General features: G+C 46.8%; 1 protein-coding gene across 9 annotated transcripts in view; it reads right to left on the bottom strand.

The window, feature by feature from the left end:
• TNIK (TRAF2 and NCK interacting kinase) overlaps positions 1-20,398 on the bottom strand; it is a 153,637-nt gene that overhangs the window by 48,232 nt on the left and 85,007 nt on the right. For all 9 annotated transcript variants that reach the window (XM_027685582.1, XM_027685581.1, XM_027685589.1 and 6 more), the window contains exons 5-10: positions 13,679-13,789; positions 11,234-11,324; positions 9,743-9,873; positions 5,683-5,737; positions 4,876-4,954; positions 568-743 (exon numbers count right to left, since the gene is read on the bottom strand). In XM_027685582.1, the coding sequence (XP_027541383.1) occupies positions 568-743; positions 4,876-4,954; positions 5,683-5,737; positions 9,743-9,873; positions 11,234-11,324; positions 13,679-13,789 (643 nt within the window). The remainder of the gene's footprint in view (positions 1-567; positions 744-4,875; positions 4,955-5,682; positions 5,738-9,742; positions 9,874-11,233; positions 11,325-13,678; positions 13,790-20,398) is intronic.

The raw sequence follows: 20,398 nt of genomic DNA, 5'->3' as shown, positions 1-20,398 counted from the left end.
CGGGACGTATCTATGTAAACGTATATTTTATACACACACTTCAATGAATCAAAGCTTAGATGTTCCATGTGGAAATTACCACCTGAACAAAAAAAAAAACCCCACACACCATTTTTCATTAGGAAAAAAAGAATATTTAAAAACACCGATTAGCTCTAATGACAGTCACCTGTCTGCTTGGTATGAACATCCATTGGTTTGTTATGAGTATTTATTTTCATTTCAGGGACTGAGAGGAATCAAATCAAACACAACAATCTGACCTCAAAACCGTAGGAAGTGTGGTCACACAAGGGATCACACCACTGAACTCAACCAGATTGCAAACAAACTCAGCCATCTGTATGAGGGGAACTGAGACCACGAGCAACCCAGTCCTCTCTGCCTCCTTTCTTCTACCCACATCCTTTGCCCACACGGATGTGGCTCGGGATCCTACAACAGGGATCCCCAAGCACATGGTAGAGGTCATGGATTGCCCAGATATGGAGGTCTAAGCACACAGCAGGGGTCAAGGACTGCCCAGGGTGCTGCTTCTCCACTAACCCTCTTCTCTTCTGCACTCACCTTTCTCGCCTCGCTTCTTTTTAGTCCTGTCGATGTGGTCCTTGAGCTGGATGCGGACCTGCCTCTCGTTGGGCTGGTCTCGGATGAAGGGGTGCTTCATCAGCTGCTCCGTGGTCGGTCTCTGGCTGTGGTTCTTCACTAGGCAGCTCTCAATGAAGGACTGAAACTTTTTAGACCTGGTCAAGGACAGGAAAGGAAGGTACAGAAAAAAATAGGTAAATAAATCAATTATCCTATTAGAAAATGAAAAACCTGTGGGTATTTGAGAAGATTTTTTGGCTGCTACACAGTTCTTGCTCAGATGCAATCCTTCCAAACGGATTCCCATGATCTCCCAAAGCTGCACCATCACACATACCCTTTATCACTTCATCCTCTCCTGCTCTTCCCATGCATGCTCCTATCTGTAAATTCCTGGTGCAATTAGGAGAAACCACTATTCTGCTGAGTCTGCAGAAAGCTGGGAACCATCAGTAAGACTGTGGAATCACCACAGCCAGATGTGACCAATGGTAACCAAGAAAAAAGCAAGAGAGTGTTCCTCCTCCTCCCTTCCCTCTGACCTGTGAAACTGCAGGTAGAAATGAGAGACAATACATACAAATATAAACATAATTCCTTAATAGATTGTTTCTCATATTTTATGGCCCCAGGCCCCATGAGTGGGACAAGCTAAGTTGATTTTTGCTTTAGATTTAACCTCCCAACATTAAATGGTTTGTTAAAGCTCTGGCAACCTCTGGGCAATGCTGCTGCCTGCAGCCCTTCCCTGCTCTCTCAGAAGCATCACTAACCCACCAGATCCAGGGGGCCACCATGCCCTGGACTCCCTGATCATGGATCCAAGTGAATGGGATGTTCCCTTTGGGCAGCATGGCTTGGGCAGAGGTGGGAACGTGGCTGTGAATGGCAGAGCTGTGGCCTCCTCACAGCCTGCCTGCCCACAAAGTAACATTCAATCTCAGCTGAAACAGTTTCAGCCAAATCTTTAATAAACAAATTTCTCTTAGACTCAAGTGTTGCACATCAAAAGTTTTCCTGGAACTAATTTCACCACATTATAAACCCAAGAGAACAGGGATTTACAAGAAAGGAAGATGTTGACAGGCTACTATAGCGTATGTTGCTTTAGCAAATAAGAAAATGAATATAAATTAATGTCAGAAGCCAACAGATACTACAGAATTGCATTAGAAGTAAAACAATAAGCTTTCAGGGATTTTACTTTTAAGCTGTCAGGCTAAAATTGATTTATCTTTCAAGTGCTAATCCATACAAATTGAGATGCAAAAATAAAATACACTACTGGACCCAATTAAATCCTCCCTCCAGCTTTATTAACAAGCAAATCTTCCTTCCCCACCTTGCCTTGAGAAACCCAGTGTCTCGGTGTATCCAGAAGGGACAATCCACGCGATGCTCAAAAAAAATCCGCTTCTAAAATATGATTCTCCCTTGTTGGTGTGAAGCTGGAGAGGCTCCAGTCCTGGATGTGTGGTCCAGAGCATGTGCAAATACGGTCAAGGTGAAGTAGCCAAAAAGTTATCCTGCAGTAAGTGATGGGTTTGCCCATCTCTCGAGGATGGGGGTCCCAGTGCCCTGCAATGGCCTAGGACACCTCTGCACCCTTGAGCTGGCTGAGCAGCCATGGACAGGGACCAGCTCAGGCCTCTGGATTTCCCAAAATCTTCCTCTCTAAAAAAAGCAAGCCTGCCCAGCCACATAGTTCAGCCCTCACTGGAGCTGGAGCAGGAGACAAGGGCTTTCTCCCTGGCTCTGATCCAGGAGGTCACCATCACATGCCTCATCCCCTCCCCAGGCCCAGGTCAGCCCACCTTCCTGAAGCACTGATCCTCCAGCTCCTGGGGTTTCTAAAGCTTAAATCAATGTTTGCAAAGTCTTTGCAGCTGCTTGGATGAAAAGTGGTCTCACAGTGCAAATATCACCTCATTAACAAAGAGGTTTTCTGTCTCTTACAAGGTGGGTCTAGAGAATGTTTATGGGAACAAAATCACTAAAGTTCAAGTTCATTTTGCCTGTGAAACATGGGAAGAAGAAAATAAAGCTTCGTTGCCGGCTGGCTTTAATTGGGAAAGAAAATGATACACCAAAGACTTCAATTTCATAGGAACAGCACTATTTAAAAAGCCAGTTCAAGTATTTAGTGAGCAAAAAAATTATTTTCAAGTCAGGGCAGGCTCCCATGCCAGTATTCCCTCTTGGCTTTCCCTGACTTACCCTCAAAGGTGCTGGAGTGCCTTTACTATTTCTTTCAAGTAAGGAAAAAGGTGGTTTGCCCACCTGGTGTACTTTTATTTATGTGTTGCTGCACACAAAAGCAAGGACAAACTCAAGGTTCAAGTTGAACCTTTCTTCATTTTGCTTTCCTCTTGTGACCTGTGCTTGTGAGAACCAGCTCACTGACTGCCAGGGACCCACCATGAAAGCCTAGTCAAGCATCTCCACTCTTCTTGGGATGGGTGTGCAGAATTCCAGGACCCATCGTGGCAAGGCCCAAAACCTCCAGCTGCGAAATGAGCCAAGGACAGCAAATCTGCCCAGAGTCCATTAAAAATGCTGAAAAAATTTGCTTTGAAGGAATTGGTGGAGTTAGTGGAGCTTTATTTGGATGCTTTGGAGCTTCCCACTGCAATGAAAGTTTGGAAGATGGATTTGGTTTGAGCTGCCTGAGGTACATGTGTCCCAGCTCTGATGGAGACCAGGGATCCCTGCTTGCTCGTGGAGGGGCAGCAGAGGCCACGTGAGCACCAGGCTTCCCCTTGAAGCTGGAGTTTCATTACACTACAACTTCCCAGGAGATCCTTCTCTCAAAGCAGCCAGGATGCCACCCCTGGCATGGCACAGCACTAGACTGACCAACTGACCCCGGGCAGACACCACAAGATGTGCAAACCTGAGGAAGCCGTCGGACATGCACGGGGAAGGTGGTGCCAAGGAACATTCCACCTTGCACAAAGCACATCATGGTATGTCAGGGCAGGGACTAAAACACAACTTCCACCTTTAGTAGAAATGTCCTGCTCAAAACCTGCTTTCATCAGTTCCCCTCTGCCTGGAGGCTGAGGGAACCTTTGCTGAATAAACAGCACTTCGGTATGAAAAACAAACTCTGAAGTCTCACAATCCATATTGTGCTGTAGCAGTGAGGATAATGAAGGAGCTGGTGATCTGGCAGAAAACAAACATCTACACAGTTTTCTCAGCTGACTAATGGTATCCTCAAAAGGTTGTGCAAGGAGAGTGAGAATCTTTGACACCCTCTGCAGAGCCAGCTGGGAATGGTCCCTCTCCTCCTGGTTTGGTACTGGAGCAGCTGTTGATCAGGCTGACAAAATTAAGATGCCTCATGCCAAAGCCTGGGTGAGTTTTTAGGGGCTGTTCCTACAACCCCAACAACCATGTACTGGATGCAGAGGACTCCAAGATCCTCTCATTCCTGTCACAGCAACTAAATACCTGCTGCTGTGGCACCAAGTATTTTCCATACCTACGCCGTGCTCTTCTCCTTTTTCTGTGCGTGTGTGTCTTCAATAAAATAATAAGCAAAATTTCAAGGATTAAGACAAAACTTCCCTCTGGGAGCTCAGCCTATCTGGAAGTACAGGGCTGTCTTTCCAACCTCTGGCAAATCTTTCCTGACCAAACCACTGCTGAACCGAGGGCAGGCAAACAGCATGAACCAAAGACAAGTGTTTTTAAGGACTTCACTTCCATCAATACAGAACATACAGTAACAAAACAACATCTGCTGGGCTTCAGGAATATTTTTCCTGCGGGTTTTTATTGGCATGCCTTGCCCTTTTTTTTTTTTTTCCAAAACAGTGACGTATCTTTTCCTGCAAAATTTTAAAATAAAGCCCAAACTAAGTACAAATCTCCGCATTCCTGGGCTTTCAAGATAAACTATCCTTTTTTTGGCCTGGATACATGTTTCCACTTGAAAACGGAACCTGACTGGAAAGAAACAGGAGCCAAGCAAAGTGTCATCAGACTTCAGGCTGCACAAACTGCCCTGGAAAAGCTGACACCGCCCTGTGAAATGGCAGTGTGAGAGTCTGGCTCTCTCTGCCTTCCAAGGATGCCCTCCATCCCATGGTGGATCCTTCAGCCCAAATTTCCTCTCCATAGGAGATCAAGACCCAAACCTGCACTCACCGGAGTGATGCTGGAGACCATCACCAACCCCTGAAGCTGCACAAATGTAAACACAAACACCCAGCCTGGGCTGCAGAAACAAGGTGCTCCAGAAACGTTTCACAGTCGCTGAAGATTGAGAAAGAGACTCACCACTTCTTTGATTTCAACCTCGGGGCTGGGTTGCGGGGGATGAGGAAGAGGGCTCTCATGGGATGCATGTCACACAGAGCTGCAATTTGCAAAAAGAGGCATTAAAACACGGACATCCAACAGGGGAGACCCGAGTCTCCTCTGAGGCTACAGGACCTGCATGGCAGCTGAGAGATGACATCCCCATCCAAGCGGTGTGTGTGTCCCCAGCTGTGCCAGGCTCAGTGGCAGGGAATGGCTGGGGACACCAGTGCTCCTGCAGCTCCAGTCCCTCAGCACCCACCCAGGTGCCAACAGCAACGGGCCTGGAGCACAGGGCAGCTGCACCATGTGCCACGATGCTCTGCTTTCTTTACCTGCACTTACCAGCATGCAAGGACAGCCCCAGGGTAATGCTGAGAGCCGTGGCAGGATGACCTGTGCAGGTGCCCCAGGTGAACCCAGTGTGTCACTGCCGGTGTCACCATGGAGGTCGGTAAAACAGCAGCTCTGAGGAGCAGTGTTTTACCTGCTTCCAGTCCTCCACCCCTTCTGCATCTGTACTTTATTTGAGGAAACCAAGTCCCAGAGTGCTCAAGTAAGTCACACAGGGCCATGTGCTCACTGCCTATCCTGTCTCCTTGGCCATGCTGCCCTGACAGCTTTGTCCCCATGGATGCTGCGAGCTCCATCCCAGCGAGCCCAGGTTGCTTGGGAAAACCTTGGCATGGTGTTTCTTGCACAGAAACGAGCGCTGGCTGGTGCTCAGCAAACCCCAGCACATCACACCCCAGAGTCAATGAACACAGAGGGAATGACTCTACTTACGGGGAGCACCTTCCGCCATCTCGATGGCTGTTATCCCCAGAGACCACAAGTCGCTCTGTAAAAGAAAGCAGAGGGACATTTGTGACATAAGGGAGCACTGTCACAGCATCAGGCACCAGGTGACAGGGAAGCAGGGCTCTTCTCAGCTCTCGGAGCCAGGTCCTCTGCAAGCCCCCAGACTCACATCTCAGACATTGCCTCATCCTCCTGCCATGTGCTGGAGCTTTAGAAGAGTCTCCCAACCCTGCTGCTTATGCCAAGATTTATTTCAAAACTTTCAAGGTATTTTTGGTATGGGACATGGCCACCTTGCTGGCACCACTCCCAGCAGCCATGGTGGGGACACTGCCCAGGGACACGCTGATGACCTGAAGGTCCCTTGGTTGGGGGCATTTTAATGAGCCCTGTGCACTAATGAACAAACCCTCAGTTCCCAGATGAGCTGGTCACAAACAGCTCCCTGGATTCATGGCTGGGAGAAGCAGAAAACCTGGCTGCTGGCTCCCTGCTTAACGCTGGTTGACACATATCCATGGATTTGATACAGCTCCACAGAAAGCAGGCTACCTGGAACTGACGCATGAAGTGTGCTGAGACACCTCAGGAGGCTCATGTATCATGGACTGCTCATTAAATGGAAGCCTAAAAGCATCATTTTGCCAGTGGAAGGAGAAACGGACACTTTTCTCCTGTTCTCCTGTACCCTGTTCCCAAGCCCTGCTCAGCCCACATGGCTGGTGGAATCTCCTGAAGGATCAGAGCAGAGAGAAGTCACCTATTTGGCAAACTCTTGGATTTCATACCTGTACCACTTTTCCTTCCATCTTCTCCTTTGCAAACAGGGACACCTGTATCCCCAGCTCCCTGCCACAGAGAGCAGTGGTGAGCTCCCCTCCAGTGCTTCCTCCCCATCCCACCATCACTAATGAGCTGTGGCTGCACCTCTGGTAACGAGCCCCAAAGGATGGATTGGGTCTCCTGGCAGTGGAGGAGGCAGAGACAGGATATGCCCAGTGAGAGAAAACGAGCACTTTCCCTAATGACACCTCCACAACCTGGTTTTTTTGGCAGAAGGTGGCTAATTCATTATTCTGGACACCACATATCGGGCTGCTAAAGATTCACAACGCAGCACCTGCTGGAATGGGAACTGGACTCTGACCAACTCATCTCAAGGTGGAAGGGATGGACTCTGCCTTCCACCCTTCCTCCTGTCCTCCAGCTCTCACATCATGCTCTCCCTTCACTCTGCTCTGTGCCACGTCCCTGCAGTTCCACTTCAGCTTCCTCCTCTCCAGTTCAAGAGCTGCCCTTTCCAAACTGCCTCAAGCCTTTAAACCTGCCATTTAGCGAGCAAATCCCAAAAAGGTTGTTTTTCCCAGTAGAGAGTCCCAGAAGCTCAGCCAGAGCTAAAGAGAGCCTCTAGTAACCACAAGCACCTTTTCACAATTCACCCTCCAGGAAAGACAACTTGGATTTTCAATTTCAAGGCACTTTTCCTCATTTTTGACTCAAGTTCTCCCTTAAAAAATGCCGCCCTTGCTACCTGCTTAAAAATTCTTTCTCAAACCTTATTTCCAGCCCTTTCACAGTACAGTCTCATCCACTCTTTGTTTCTGGTCAGCTGGGATTTCTGCTGCATACTTAATTATCACAGTCTTTCCACATGATTCAGCACACATGACCCCTTCCCTCAGGGTTGCCACTGAACTCCTTCCAAATTCCTAATGTGTCTTTCCATATTGAGGTGCTCAGTATTATATGCAAGATGCCAAGTGATCCTAAAGCTGGAGCAATACAGAAAGGGATTATCACCTCTCTAAGTCTCCCAGAGAAAGCAGAAAACTCAGCGGGAAGCATACATTTTATAATGATCTTGAATTCAGGGGGCTTTTGTGTGGTTTTTATTTTTGAGGCTGAAAAGCTTTTCAGTCCATCCAGCAAAGATATGATGTGCTAATATATTTGCATTGCCTTGACTTGGGAAGGGAAGCAGGCTTCTTTCTCCCCCTCCTTTTGATTCTAAGCTTATTGACAAGATATCTCTAAAGAAAAAAGGAAGACTGGTTGGGGAAAAAAACAAATAACCTCAACAATGTGGGGGTTTTATTTGTTCTTTTTAAAAGTGGTTTATTTATGTGAGGAGGTATTTACTGCCTCCTTCCATAGATTACACAGGCATCTCTTTCTGGCTAAGAAAACAGTGAGATCAGAGGCTTTTTGTCCAACAGATTAAGCCTGCGAGGAGTCCTTTTTTCACCCTATAAATCTCATCTTTTGTATTCAGTATTTTAAGCCGGCTAAACCAGAGAGCATCTGATTTGCATCCCTTTTAAAAGAAATAATTATCATTTACATCCCCCCCCCTTCAACTTCAAAGCGAGAGCATCAGGTGCAGGCATGTGATCCGGGGAAGGGACTAATGTCCAGTGGCTCCCACATCCCCAGGAGCTCCGAGAGCACCCTGCAGTGAGCGTGTCGGCAGCAATCAGCCTTCTGTTGCACACCCCCAGCCACAGGAAAATGGTCAATGCCAACTTCAGAGACGCGAGCGCCCCGCTCGCTACGAGCATCTGATCCTGGGGGACAATGGAGGGATTCTGGTCCTGGAGCCTGTGCATCACTCAACGGCATATTAAGTGCCCTAGTTATTCTGGCAAGAGGAAAATCCTCAGGGATTTCAGAGGGCAGAAAGCAGCCTATGAAGATATCAGTCCCTTTTTAAAAAAATAATAATAAAAAGCTGTGATTAACGAGAGTGTTGCACAGGCAGCTGGCGGTGGAGAAGTGGTGGGAGCAGCTAGAGCGGGGTGCAGCCCTGCCATGAAGCACTGCCATCAGCAGAGCTGAGGAAATGCCTGTTGTAATTGGTTAATCAAAGAGTAATAAGTAATTGCAGATTAAGCTATTTCTACGTGTCCTTATCATTAATGATTTCTGTAACCCTGAGTCTGAACTCAGCCTGCAAAGCTGCTCTCTGGAAAAACATCAGTTCAAAAGTTGACTGATGCACTTAAATGGCTGCAATAGCAAAGCATCACTTGGTTACTTTAAAATCATTCATCTCTCAAAAATGTCTCTGAATGATCAGTAATTGCACCCCAAATAGTCCCGTGATAGTGGACTGTGGCACTGTTATAGTGGAGCATTCTGCTGTTAGAAAGCAGCCCACACCAGGGAGTCTCAAAGTCCTTTTTAAACATCATCTTGTAAAGTGACCTTTCAGCATGTGCATGAACAGAGGTCCAGTGAGCTTTACATATGTCTGAGCTTTCCACCCAAAGTTCATGTGTCAGTGACCTGCCCTCCTCTCTGGACACGCTCAGTGGACCTTAGGAGGTTTGGAGCTGGAAATTCAAGTTCTGGACACTTCAAAAAACCAAGGCACAAAAAGTAAAGGGATATTTCTACAGATGTGTGTCCAGAAATTTGTAGTAAGGCAGAAAAAGGATAAAATATATTAAGCTCTCCCTGCTTTAAACATCAGGCCTCACTGTTGTTTGAATGGGCAGGTGGGACTCCTAACACTCCTGCGGACCTGCTGCATGGCACAGGGCTCTGTGCCACATAATAACTCAGCAGTGATGTTGTGCTGCCACTGATCCAAAAATAAACTTCAAACAGACTAGAGAGACATGTAAAAAGTAGGTCAGCCCCCTAAATGTCTGATTGTGTGGCAGCCTTCAGATCTCCCTGCGAATATCAGCCTGCAGGCCAGAAGATATGATTTTGCCCTTTCTAAACCTGACCTGACTTCTCTCCAGAGTAAATAGAGCAAATACAGCATGTTTGACTGGAGTATTTAAAAACACACAGCACCGAAAAGGAGGGTAGCAGGTAGGAAGCCTCAGTCTGACACCTTTCTCAGCATGAGGAAAGACCTCCTCACAGTAAATTTGGATACGTGAACAGCACAGCAAATATTCACGTTGGACCTGAACTGACATCTCAAAATCCCGCAGCCAGAAAGCAGGAGGAGACTGCGTTGCCTGTCAGTGTACTTTTTCAAAGCTGCAAGGATATACTAAATTCCTGAGTGAGAAGATGCTGGTTTAGGTACCTTGAAGTCGTAAGTGGCATCGGGGTTTTCATCGCAGGCGATGACCTCGGGGGCCATCCAGTAAGGCGTTCCAATGAAGGTGTTTCTCCTGCCCACCGTCCTGTCCAGCTGAGCGCTGACACCAAAATCCACTGTGGATCAGAGACACAACGGGGCTTTGTAAGGTCAGAGACAAACCTGAGCAACACTCTTCTGCTGAATGTAAAACATAGTGTTCATTCAGAACAACTCTGCACGGCCAGGGAAGAAAGACGTGGCCAGCGACATTCCTGTTGCTCTGCTGGGATCAACAGAGGTCAATCAAGGACAAACCTGATCATCTGATGTCCAGGTTTTCTATGAAACCCTGTGCCTTTTCCTCCTTGCCAGGAGGCAATGAAAAGAAATCACAGCTCCTCATACTAATGAGAAACAGGGTTAGCAACATGAATAAGCAACAGCCTTTGTTCTATGCTTGCTCATTTGAATTAAAGCCTGCCAAATATCGGTGGAAGCCTCATTTTTCTACCTAAATTCTTGCTGGAAATGGCAGAAATGCAAAAGACTTAAGGAACTAAGGGCCAAGGACACAGGCCCATAGGGAAATGTCAAGCAGAGAGCTGCAAAATGAAGCAAAAAATGATGAAATCAAACCAATGAGAGAACACTCTATGGTCCACTAAGTACACTTTGCACAACACAATGGTTGGAGATTTGCCCTAGAGAATTTCCCCTTGGAGGGGAATCTTCACCAGCATAAAGCCAAACGAGCTGGTGGTACCATCTGTTAAGCTGGGATTTTATTCTGCTGTAAAGGGAGAGGAGAGGCATGGGAAAACAAGGCTTGCACCACACAGCTCCCAGTTTAAGGGATCTTCCATCACCATCATAAATTTAAAAGTGCAGAGGCAGCCTTAATAACATCGGTGCTGAACAACTAAGAATATGAGCCCATCATCTGTGCTGATCCACTGCCTTACATATGATCTTCACATGAATGCCTGCTCTTCTCCACAGTGACTAACACCAAGTATTAAATTCAGAATAGTTCTTGCAAATTAAGCTCTCTCCATCAGGTTAGTTTGGAAGAGGAGTCTGGATTATGTCACACTAAACTGAATGGATTATGATCCTGCAGGGCACTACTATGCAGCTGTAGCTGTAGGGGAACAGCCTTTGATAATGCTTGGTGATGCACACAGGGCAATTTTCAATCTGGGGCATGGAAAAACGGTCTTGGTTGCTTAACCTGTATCTGATGGCAGAGCTGTCTGAACAGTAACACTACTGCAAGTGCATCTTTGCACACAGAACTTGGCCATCAACCACCAGCAGTTTATGGCACAGCACTTGGTCCAACACCCAAGGTCATGTTATTGAGGCCAACATGACAAAAAACACAGAGCGGCTCTTGGTACCCATCCCCTTTCTTCAGGTCATGTACAAGTCAGCTTTGCTGCTTCCCTCCAGCCAGCCCACTCGCAGTCTCCAAGAGCTCCTACCCACTCTTACCTAGTTTCACTTCTGCATTTTCCGTCAGCAATACATTCTGTCCCTTGATGTCTCGATGAATTACTTTGTGCTGGTGTAGATGACTCAAGCCCTGGAGAATTCAGAGAAAGGTTAGAGGAATCCAAGTTCAAAGCATGTTATTTTCTGACATTCCTCCTCAACCAATTATGCTCCAGAAATGAAAAGATCACAGTTGGAGTCAAGCACTCGAGAATGCTTTTGTTTATCACATGCTCCAAACACTGTCCTGTGTCCCATGCTGGGAGAACATGCCTGGTGAGGTTGATGGGCTCTACGTCCCTCAGCGGGTGCTCCCCACTGCTGGGAACCACTGATCCTACAGGGATTAAACCCAACCTTTCAAGTTCCTGTAGGAACCCATATTAACCCAAATTCCTCCGTAGCTCTAGACATAATTTCCCCCATGTGCTCCCTTGCCTTAGGGAGCCACTTCTGCGGCATAAATAATAGAATGGGTTTGTCTCCTTTCTGTATTTCCATCATCCAGAAGCTGAAGGAAACAATTCCCTTGTTATATTGGTCCGATAAACTGGATTTCAATACACTGAGATGCTCGTATTAAAAAAGCCACCATGCAAATACAAACGTTATAACTTGCACATATCCCTAATAGAGATATAGCTCAAATTAAAAGCCTCTCTCAAAGGCTAAAGGTAAACTAGCTTTGTTGTTCTGCTGGTTTATTAGCTCATTAATTTCCTTCTGCAACCTACATCTTTATTTCATTCATTTATTATTTCAGTTTCAAAGTAACATCCACCTATATTGCCAGCTTAGGAAAAATATGGATTACTTCAAAAACTAATTTTGCATTAGGCTTACATTTCACATTAAACATTCATATTTGAGGAAGAAAAGAATCTCTGCTATCACTACTGGTAGTTATTAGTCATTTTACGCTCATTACCTTGGGAAAACACTGTGGAATAGATTATGTCTGTATCAGAGTCCTTTTTTAGCCATGTTATACTTGGTTAGAGGCACCTTCGTGCATTGCAGGTAAAGCGAAAATTCCACTGAATTTCAATAAATCCTTTAACAGCGTGAGATTGAGCCTTCTGTTAGAATTACAACTGTCCATCAATGTCTGAACCAAGAGTGAACCACGTTCTGCAGCATGAAGATGGGAGCCTTTCATCACCTAAAACCCTATGGAGGTCACCCACCAACAAGCCCCAACGCGCGGCCAAAATCAAGGGATGACACTCGATGGTGGCCCCAGGACATGAGTCAGTGGCTGGGTTCTGACTCACTGCCAGGGACTATTTTAAGAAGCAGGCTCATGAAGCTCATACATTTAAAATAAGCCCATGTAACTGTGGCCTCCTGGCACTGAAAGCAGTGTCCATACAACAACTGATTTGTTACAGTGCCAGCATCTTCTGCACATCATGTTGGTGTGGACAGTGGCATTCAGGATCAACAGAGAAGTGCTGTGTCACCTCTGGACAGCCATGGCAGCCTAACTGTCAGCAACATTTTTTCAGAGCAATCATTCTGCCTCATTTTCTTTCATAGAATCATTGAATTACTTCAGTTGGAAAAGACCTTTAAGACCATCGAATTCAACTGTAACCCTGACACTGCCAAGCCCACCTCTAAACCATGTCCCTAAGTGCCACATCCACACGTTTTAAATCTCTCCAGGGATGGGGATCCATCACTTCCCTGGGCAGTTTGTTCCAATGCTTGACAACCCTTTCAATGAAGAAATTTTTGCTAAAACTTCCCTGGTGCTACTTGAGGTCATTTCCTTTCATCCTATCACGTGAGTGGCTCTGGTTTCTTACATGCACCAAATGTTTCTATTTTCTCTTGGACAGATGCTCAGTTTGCAGAGCAGTAAGTTTTGATGTCGAGCAACCATTAAAATCCCATCATCTGACCTCAGCTGTGCAAAATGCAAGCAAGTCTTTGCTGAAGCTGCCATCTCCCAGTACATGAAACTCGGGCATGGCACATTTTAAGACATTTCATTCAAACATTTATATTGTGGGTATAAAAGCTGCAGTATCCTCATTAAAGCCAGAGACATGAGGATTTAATAAAACATAGGATGCTTTTTAATAATGAAGGTTCTTTTTTCCACAGACTTTATTAGTCCTCACCTGTTAACTAAAAATGTAATTCTAATGCAAATAAATCTTTGCCCTATTAATACCAAAAGGAAATTATATTTTTGTGGAAGGAAAAGTAGGGTTAAAATTCAGGGAACTAACAGAGCTAAAGGGCATTAAACAGGGCTTATTTATTATGCATCATACAAGCACATGAATCATTCATGCCTGCAGGCACTACAGAGGCTCCAGCCCATGGCAGCGCAGCATCCACGAAGCCTGTGGAGCCAAAGGCTTTCCGTGTCCCCCGAGCACCAAGTGCCACACTCCAACAACCCCCAGCATTCAGCTCCCTCCAGACACGTACCCGTAAAATCTCTCTGCAGATGTAGGCGATCCACTCCTCCTTCAAGGTGTTCCCCTTCGTGTTCTTGATGAGGTCGGTGACGGAGCCTGCGCCACAGAACTCCATCACCAGCTGCCAAATGGAACAGAAATGCAATTAATGCAATGACACCAACAGCATCCCCGGGTCTGCTCGACCCCAGGGCAGGACCCTGATGCTGGCACTGCTGCTGTGGGGCCACGGTGGTGCTACGCAGAGCCATTGGGACATCACCCTGAACCTATCAGCTTACAATCCATCTGGGTTATAAAAACTAAACAATAAAAGGCTGGCAGGCTTGAAAGGCTTGGTACTCCCCAGAAGGTTGGGAGCAAGAAGCAGGACTGTCCAGTGCTGAAAACCAGTGGAGGAGGTCGGAATCTCAAACCCCACTGCTACATATCCTACTTTATACTTCTGATCAATGTGTGTCAACAACAACAAAACTCTTCCTCTTGCATGTAAGTTCTCTGAAAATGCAAAAGCACCAAGATAAATGTTTGAAAGCGTCCTATAACCTTAGAAATCATGTGCACTTTTCAAATTATTTCTTTATTTTTTAACCAGAAGATCTCTGATTTTGATCATCTTTTTGAGCAGGAGACCTCCCTTGCAGGGAAAGTTGCCATTGCAGCTTCAGGCCTCCTGGGAGAGAGCTGGTGTCCAACTGCTCGGGTTGGTTCAAACTAGACTGACCACCACCACTTGTACCACTTCCAAAGTGTCAGAATATCAAATACAGAAGCACAGTGATCTAACTCAGACCAAACTTAACCTTGTCATTGAGCAACTGTGAAATAACTGTGTTACAAAAATAGCTCGGGATGTGAGTCTGTCTCCCAGGGACATCACGGATCCCCAGGGCGTGCAGGAGCTGCCACTGTGCTCCAGAAACAGTCTGTGTGTGCAACAAGCCTCCTCCAAGGCCTGTGCAACTGTTTCTCTCAGATGTGAAACCATGTTTTCAATTAGATCTACATCCTACTGAAAGATATTCCCTTGCAAGTGGTGCCTTGCCAGATTCTTCATGTGCATGTTTAAAGTTTCTTATCACATGAAGCTTACACGGCATTTAACGTTCTCCAAGCAAGTGACATCACTTCATTAAAGGCACGAGCCAAGAGAAGAGAAACAGAAGAAGGGTTACTCCTAACCAAATTGCACAAATGCAGTGATTTAAGACTATCATAAATTATAACGATTATAAAATCCAGACATAGCACGGCCATAAACCGTCAGGTTAAATAAAATACTCAAGCAGATTATACCTTAGTTGGCTTTGACCATGCTCCCATCTTTAGTTTTGATGTTAAGTTTCTTTTCTTTTCCTGAACTGACAGCTGAAAAATGCTTGGTATATCCCTGTTTCATCAGGAAACTGGCTTCAAGAAATAGATGGATGACTGGCCAAAGTCTGCTCCGTGCAAAGGCAAGGAACATTCCTACAGCTCTTCCACCCCAGCGGGATCCAAGCCATCCAGATGGGTCACTGGGACACAGCCTAAGTCATGGGTTACTCATTGCTCACCAAATGGGGAATAGTGGAACAACTGGTTTCAAAGTCACTTTCCTCTCTTTCTTCCATTTGGATGATTGACACATGTTTCTGATTAAAGGAACATTTGGGATACCACAGCAGCAAGTTCAGAAAGGAAAACTCTGGAGAGCTGAGCCAGCCACAAACACTTCCCAATCCGAAATGCTGCCCTTTTCAGTCCTCCTCCATGGAAATTCATCCACAGGCTCTCACCAGGGTTTGCAGCAGGAAGAAGAGGCAGGGCATGCTACGATGTGTATGGCAATCATTAATACTTAAAAGAAGACGGAAGAAATCCCATTAAAAGTACACAGTGCACCCATTAATTTGGCAGACTATCTTTGTGGAGCTGGCAGTTCGCTCAGCCCTCTACCCTGCCCTTGATTTCAACAGAGCAAAGATTAACTTTGCAGCAGGAGGGGAATAATATGGTCATCTGAGGTATCCCAAATCTGTGACTGTGCAATCTCCCGGAGATTAAAGAAAAAAAACAGAGAGAGGGCGAAAGAGAAACTCCCAGAGGGGGGTGTTTCCAACAGTGCTTTTTAAGAGCTGCATATTCCCATAACATCTGTAGGAAAATATTCAGCACTGGCAGATCTCTGTCAGCACCAGGAGGCTCCAGGTCCTGAGCAGGGGCCAGGGGGACTGAGCCGCGCTCAGGAGCACTGCCCGAAAGCTCTGCCACAAGTTCTACAAGAAAATGAGCTGCAGAAAGATGACAAGGCTGTCTGAATATCCCTGTCCATGATGGAGAGCTGGTGGACACCCAATGTGAACAACTCCCATTCCCAGAAGGTTTGGGTGGATTGGGAAGAAAGCTGGCTGCCGCAGTGCTTAGCAGCACTGGGATCCCCTTATGCTCTTACAGCCTCCATTGCTCCTCAGGTGGAAGGATGCTACAGAATTCCCAACAACAGCTCATACAATGCAGCATTCAATAGGAGGAACCACAGATGATGGCTAAGGAGTCACACCAACAGGAGAGACCTGACCCACAGCACTGCGTGTCCTGCTGGGCGATGGCGCCCAAGAACGAAAAATGCACACTGGAGTTGGTACAGGAGGATGATCAGGTCTTCCCAGGGGACCTGAGGGCTTGTTCAGCCATCCAGAGGATGGATGGCTAAGGGATATGAATGTATACTGTCAACAGTATGAACAGGTAAGCACCAGAGAGGGAGTCAGATACTGGGATAACATCAATTTATCAACACTCTATGGGTATATTTAATCTGGAAACCAACACTCTTCCAGGAGAAAAAGAAAAGCGAACAGAAGTTCCAGCTGATTTTATGGCAGAGCTTAATGTACTCAGGAAAGGCTTCAAATGGCACTTGGATACTAAGACACTTTCTTGCCAGTCCCATGCCTCTAGGTGAGTACTTTGCCCTCACACACTTACATCATTACTGGTCTTCTTAAGGGCCGAAGTCATGATGGAGTAAGACAATAAGCTGGAAATGCAGATTGAACTTTTATTAACCACAATTAAAATTATCATCAAGATGGGCTAAAGGTAAGATCATCTTCCAAAATTTAATTTGCAAGGCCATTTATTGAGGAAGTATTTTTAAATACAGTTCATCTAGCATTTACATAGCTCTTCATATCAGAGTGACAGCAAACTTCATAAGCAAGGCAAATTCAGAAGCTGCAGCTGTGTTCTGCTGTCTCATGATTTTTTTGTTTAAAGAGACTTTGCAGCTTTCAAATCAGCCACCACTTTCCCCAGTTTGGGAGTGGCCAGTAAGAGCCCTGTTCCCACCACTGCTGTGTGTTACTTGAAGGGCTCAAACCTGAGCACCTCCAGCACAGCAACCCCAATCCATCTGATGGTGAACTGCTCCAGCTTGTCCAGAGGAACACCTCAAAATTAATCAAACCCTTTATTCCACAAACCAAATCCTTCTGTGTTCCTATTCCTCAGCCCAGGCACAATTTGACTTCTTTTAAGTTACAGAAAATAAGCAGCATCCAAATGCTCTCACACATTTTCCTCAACAAATGACTTGCCTGCCTGCACTTCCCTGCACATCGAGGCCAGCCAAGCAATCCATGTCCCCTGGGGAGGCAGCAGGCAGCTGCTGCCATGGGCCCTGAGCAGGCTGAAAGCTTTGGGTTAGGGATGGCAGCAAAAGGAGCTGGGCTCGCAGTCTTGCAGTGTTTACAGCACTGACGCTGCTTTGAAGAGGAGTGAGAATGAAATAGTGTTGGATTACTTTGCCAGACAGCAGCAGAAAGCTGCTCTGGTAACCCCGGGCTCTCGGTCAGGGGCCGGAGGAGCAGCTCCAATTCCCCCTCACTCCCCTGGGACTGCAGGGCTTGGAGGGGCTACAGAGAGATACAGCTCAACCAAAAAATGACCCCTCTCAAATGTCTCATGATCTAATGCAAAGTATCAGCAGCTGCCCAAAAATATTTTTCAGTGTATATAAGCAGATTAAGAAGAGCACTCCTCCCTGGAGCTGCACAGGTGCAACCCAGCGCTTTGACAGCTCGTGCTCCATTTTCAATATAGCCTCGCTGCCCCCATTTTTTGCTCTTCAGATCCAGACTCTGTTCACACCACCCTGCCACGATTCAGTAGGTCCCTACAACTCCACACGGGGAAAAAGCACATTTCAACTATGCAGTGACAGCCCTGAGCGCTGCACGGCTGCAGCGGTGCCACCCTGACTGAGGGGCTGTTCCCAAATCACCTTAATTCCTTTCTCCCCTCACATTGCCCCAGATTATCTGCTGCAGAGGACACCCGTGAGGCAACACCACTGTGCTTGCCACGAACAGGTATCTGGCAACCTGCCTATCAGCAATTTCCCCCCTCGGTGACAGATGTGGCTGCGGGCACAGGCAGGGTTGCCATGGCAGCCCATCCATCACAGCCAGCGCCGCTGGGACCACGCCAGCGGGCCCTGCCCGGGGTGGGCTCTGCCCTGGGCGGGTTCTGCCCTGGGCTGCTGCCAGCCACTCTTCAGCCCCCACATCTGCACACCCCCCTCTGCCTGCTGCCCATGCCTGGCAGGGCTTCTCCATCCACGGACTCAGTGCACTGTGGACGGCAAGGGCAGATGACAAGTGCCTTGGCTGAGTGGCACCTCCACGCCCTTGTGCATGTGCACAGGCTGTTAATGGATGGGGATCAAGCAGAGTGCCTGCAGTTTCCAGCAGTCCTCAGGGCAGGGCAGAGGTCCTTCAGGATGGGGTCACCTCCCCCGTCCAGCTCACACTTCCTAATGAACACCCCATCTCTCACCACTCAAAACAACCCCACCTCAAAATATCTCAGAACTGCACAGCCTGGTATCCCACAGCTTAGCTCTGGGATGAGCAAGGGGAATTTAATGAGTCTAACTCCAAGAAGCAGCAGTTAGCTGATTAACTGGGTCCTCACAATTTCCCCAGTTTCTGCAGCCCATCCTTGCTCTGTCCCCTTGCTCCAGAGGCACCCCCAGGCAGGATCCCCTTGTCTCAGCTACAGATGGGCACAATCACCCTTGAAGGTCCACAGCACACCAGAAAGCAACATGTTACCCAACACAGGAATAAACCTACCTCCTATTTTTTCACTTCTTTTAAAATGTTCCATAAAGGTTGTCCCTATGAGTTTTACTTCCTTTTTTTCCCCCCTAATGTATCACATTTGTGATGCATCTGCTAAAATACCCCTCACGCAGCATTTTATTCCAGGAAAACTGGATTCTTTAATAACCTCCTCTTTCAAGGCAAGTGGCTGCTGTGGAAAGGAGCAGCAGCACTGACAGACCTGCCCGGCAGAAGCGATGACAATACTTCATGTTGGAAGCCTGCCACGTTTCTGAGAGATCTTAATCTCCACTGAAAGAGTTCCCTATTTTTTATTTCCGTATCAGCCTCCTGGATGTCGATAAAAAGAATTACTTGGGCATTATCAGAAACCGTTTTATTTCAACAAAGGGCCAATGAAAAATAAACAAGCCTTTATCTGTGCAGCAGGACTGATAGAGTTCGAGGGAGTCCTAATTCAATCAGATCCCAAAACAACAGCTATTTAACGCAGCAGCACCAGCACACCTCTCCTCCACAGCTGGGGAGCTTTCCCTGGAATACCTCCACCAGACCCAGCTCTGGGTATAGAATTAAAAAGCCCCTCACACCTTGGTGCAGGAAAAGCAGCTTTTGCACAAATTTTTTTTACTAACCCATTAGAGAGGCCACAAAATTAAGAGGAGAGGTTGGGGTCTGGAAGAGAATTTAGATTATCTAGTCTGCCTTTCCCAGGGGGCAAGAACAAGCAGCACAGTTGGTTGATGAACACTTTCTCCCCTTGCATGACTGGGTGATCCACAGGGAAAAACCCAGGTTCTCCTCCAGACTTGGAGCACCTGAAGGTGATACAGCACATGCAGCCTCCTCTGCTGTGTCATGATGATGGGGATCGATGAAAGCATCATAGAATCACAGAATCACAGAATATCCTGAGTTGGAAGGGACCCACAAGGACCATCAAGTCCAACTCCTGGCCCTGCACAGGAAAACCCCAAGAACCCCACCATTTGCCAGAGAGTGTTGTCCAAATGCTCCTTGAACTCTGTCAAGCTTGGTGCTGTGATCACTTCCTGGGGAGCCTGTTCAGTGCCCAACCACCCTCTGGATGAAGAACCTTTTCCTAATATCCAACCTAAACCTCCCCTGATACAACTCTGGGCCACTATTCTTAATGCCATACCTCTTGATCCAAGGAGTTCTCTACTGAGCTTTTCTTTTTGGAAGTTGGGGCTGTTCTGCATAGGCAATTTAAAACACATTATTTTATTAACACTTGTGTAAGCCAAGAGCCCTTTGTACTGAAGCTGGAGGAAGAAAAACCAATAAAAAACAAACAAACCCTGTTCTCTGGTCAGAGCACACAAACCCCAGACCCAAGCAGTGTAAAGGCACTGAGCAGAGCCCAGCTCTGGGAGGGCTCCTCTCATTATCGAGGGCTTTGGCACACAGATGGTGGGTTTTTTTCCCCCCAGGCACTCCTGCAGCACAAGGGGAAATGTTATGGGCTGCTTTAATTTTTTATTTCTTCTTTTTTTAAAATTATTATAAACCAGCTAAAGCCAAATGGAATTTCACGGGATGAAAAAGCATTTCTCAGCCTGATAGCTTTCTCCTTGCTGAATCCTAGGCCAGCTGCA

The sequence above is a fragment of the Neopelma chrysocephalum genome, unplaced genomic scaffold, assembly GCF_003984885.1.
Source record: "Neopelma chrysocephalum unplaced genomic scaffold, ASM398488v2 Primary Assembly neopelma1_69, whole genome shotgun sequence".
Classification (NCBI taxonomy): domain Eukaryota; kingdom Metazoa; phylum Chordata; class Aves; order Passeriformes; family Pipridae; genus Neopelma; species Neopelma chrysocephalum.
Note: the sequence above shows the minus strand (reverse complement) of the source record. Positions and strands in the feature narration are given on the sequence as shown.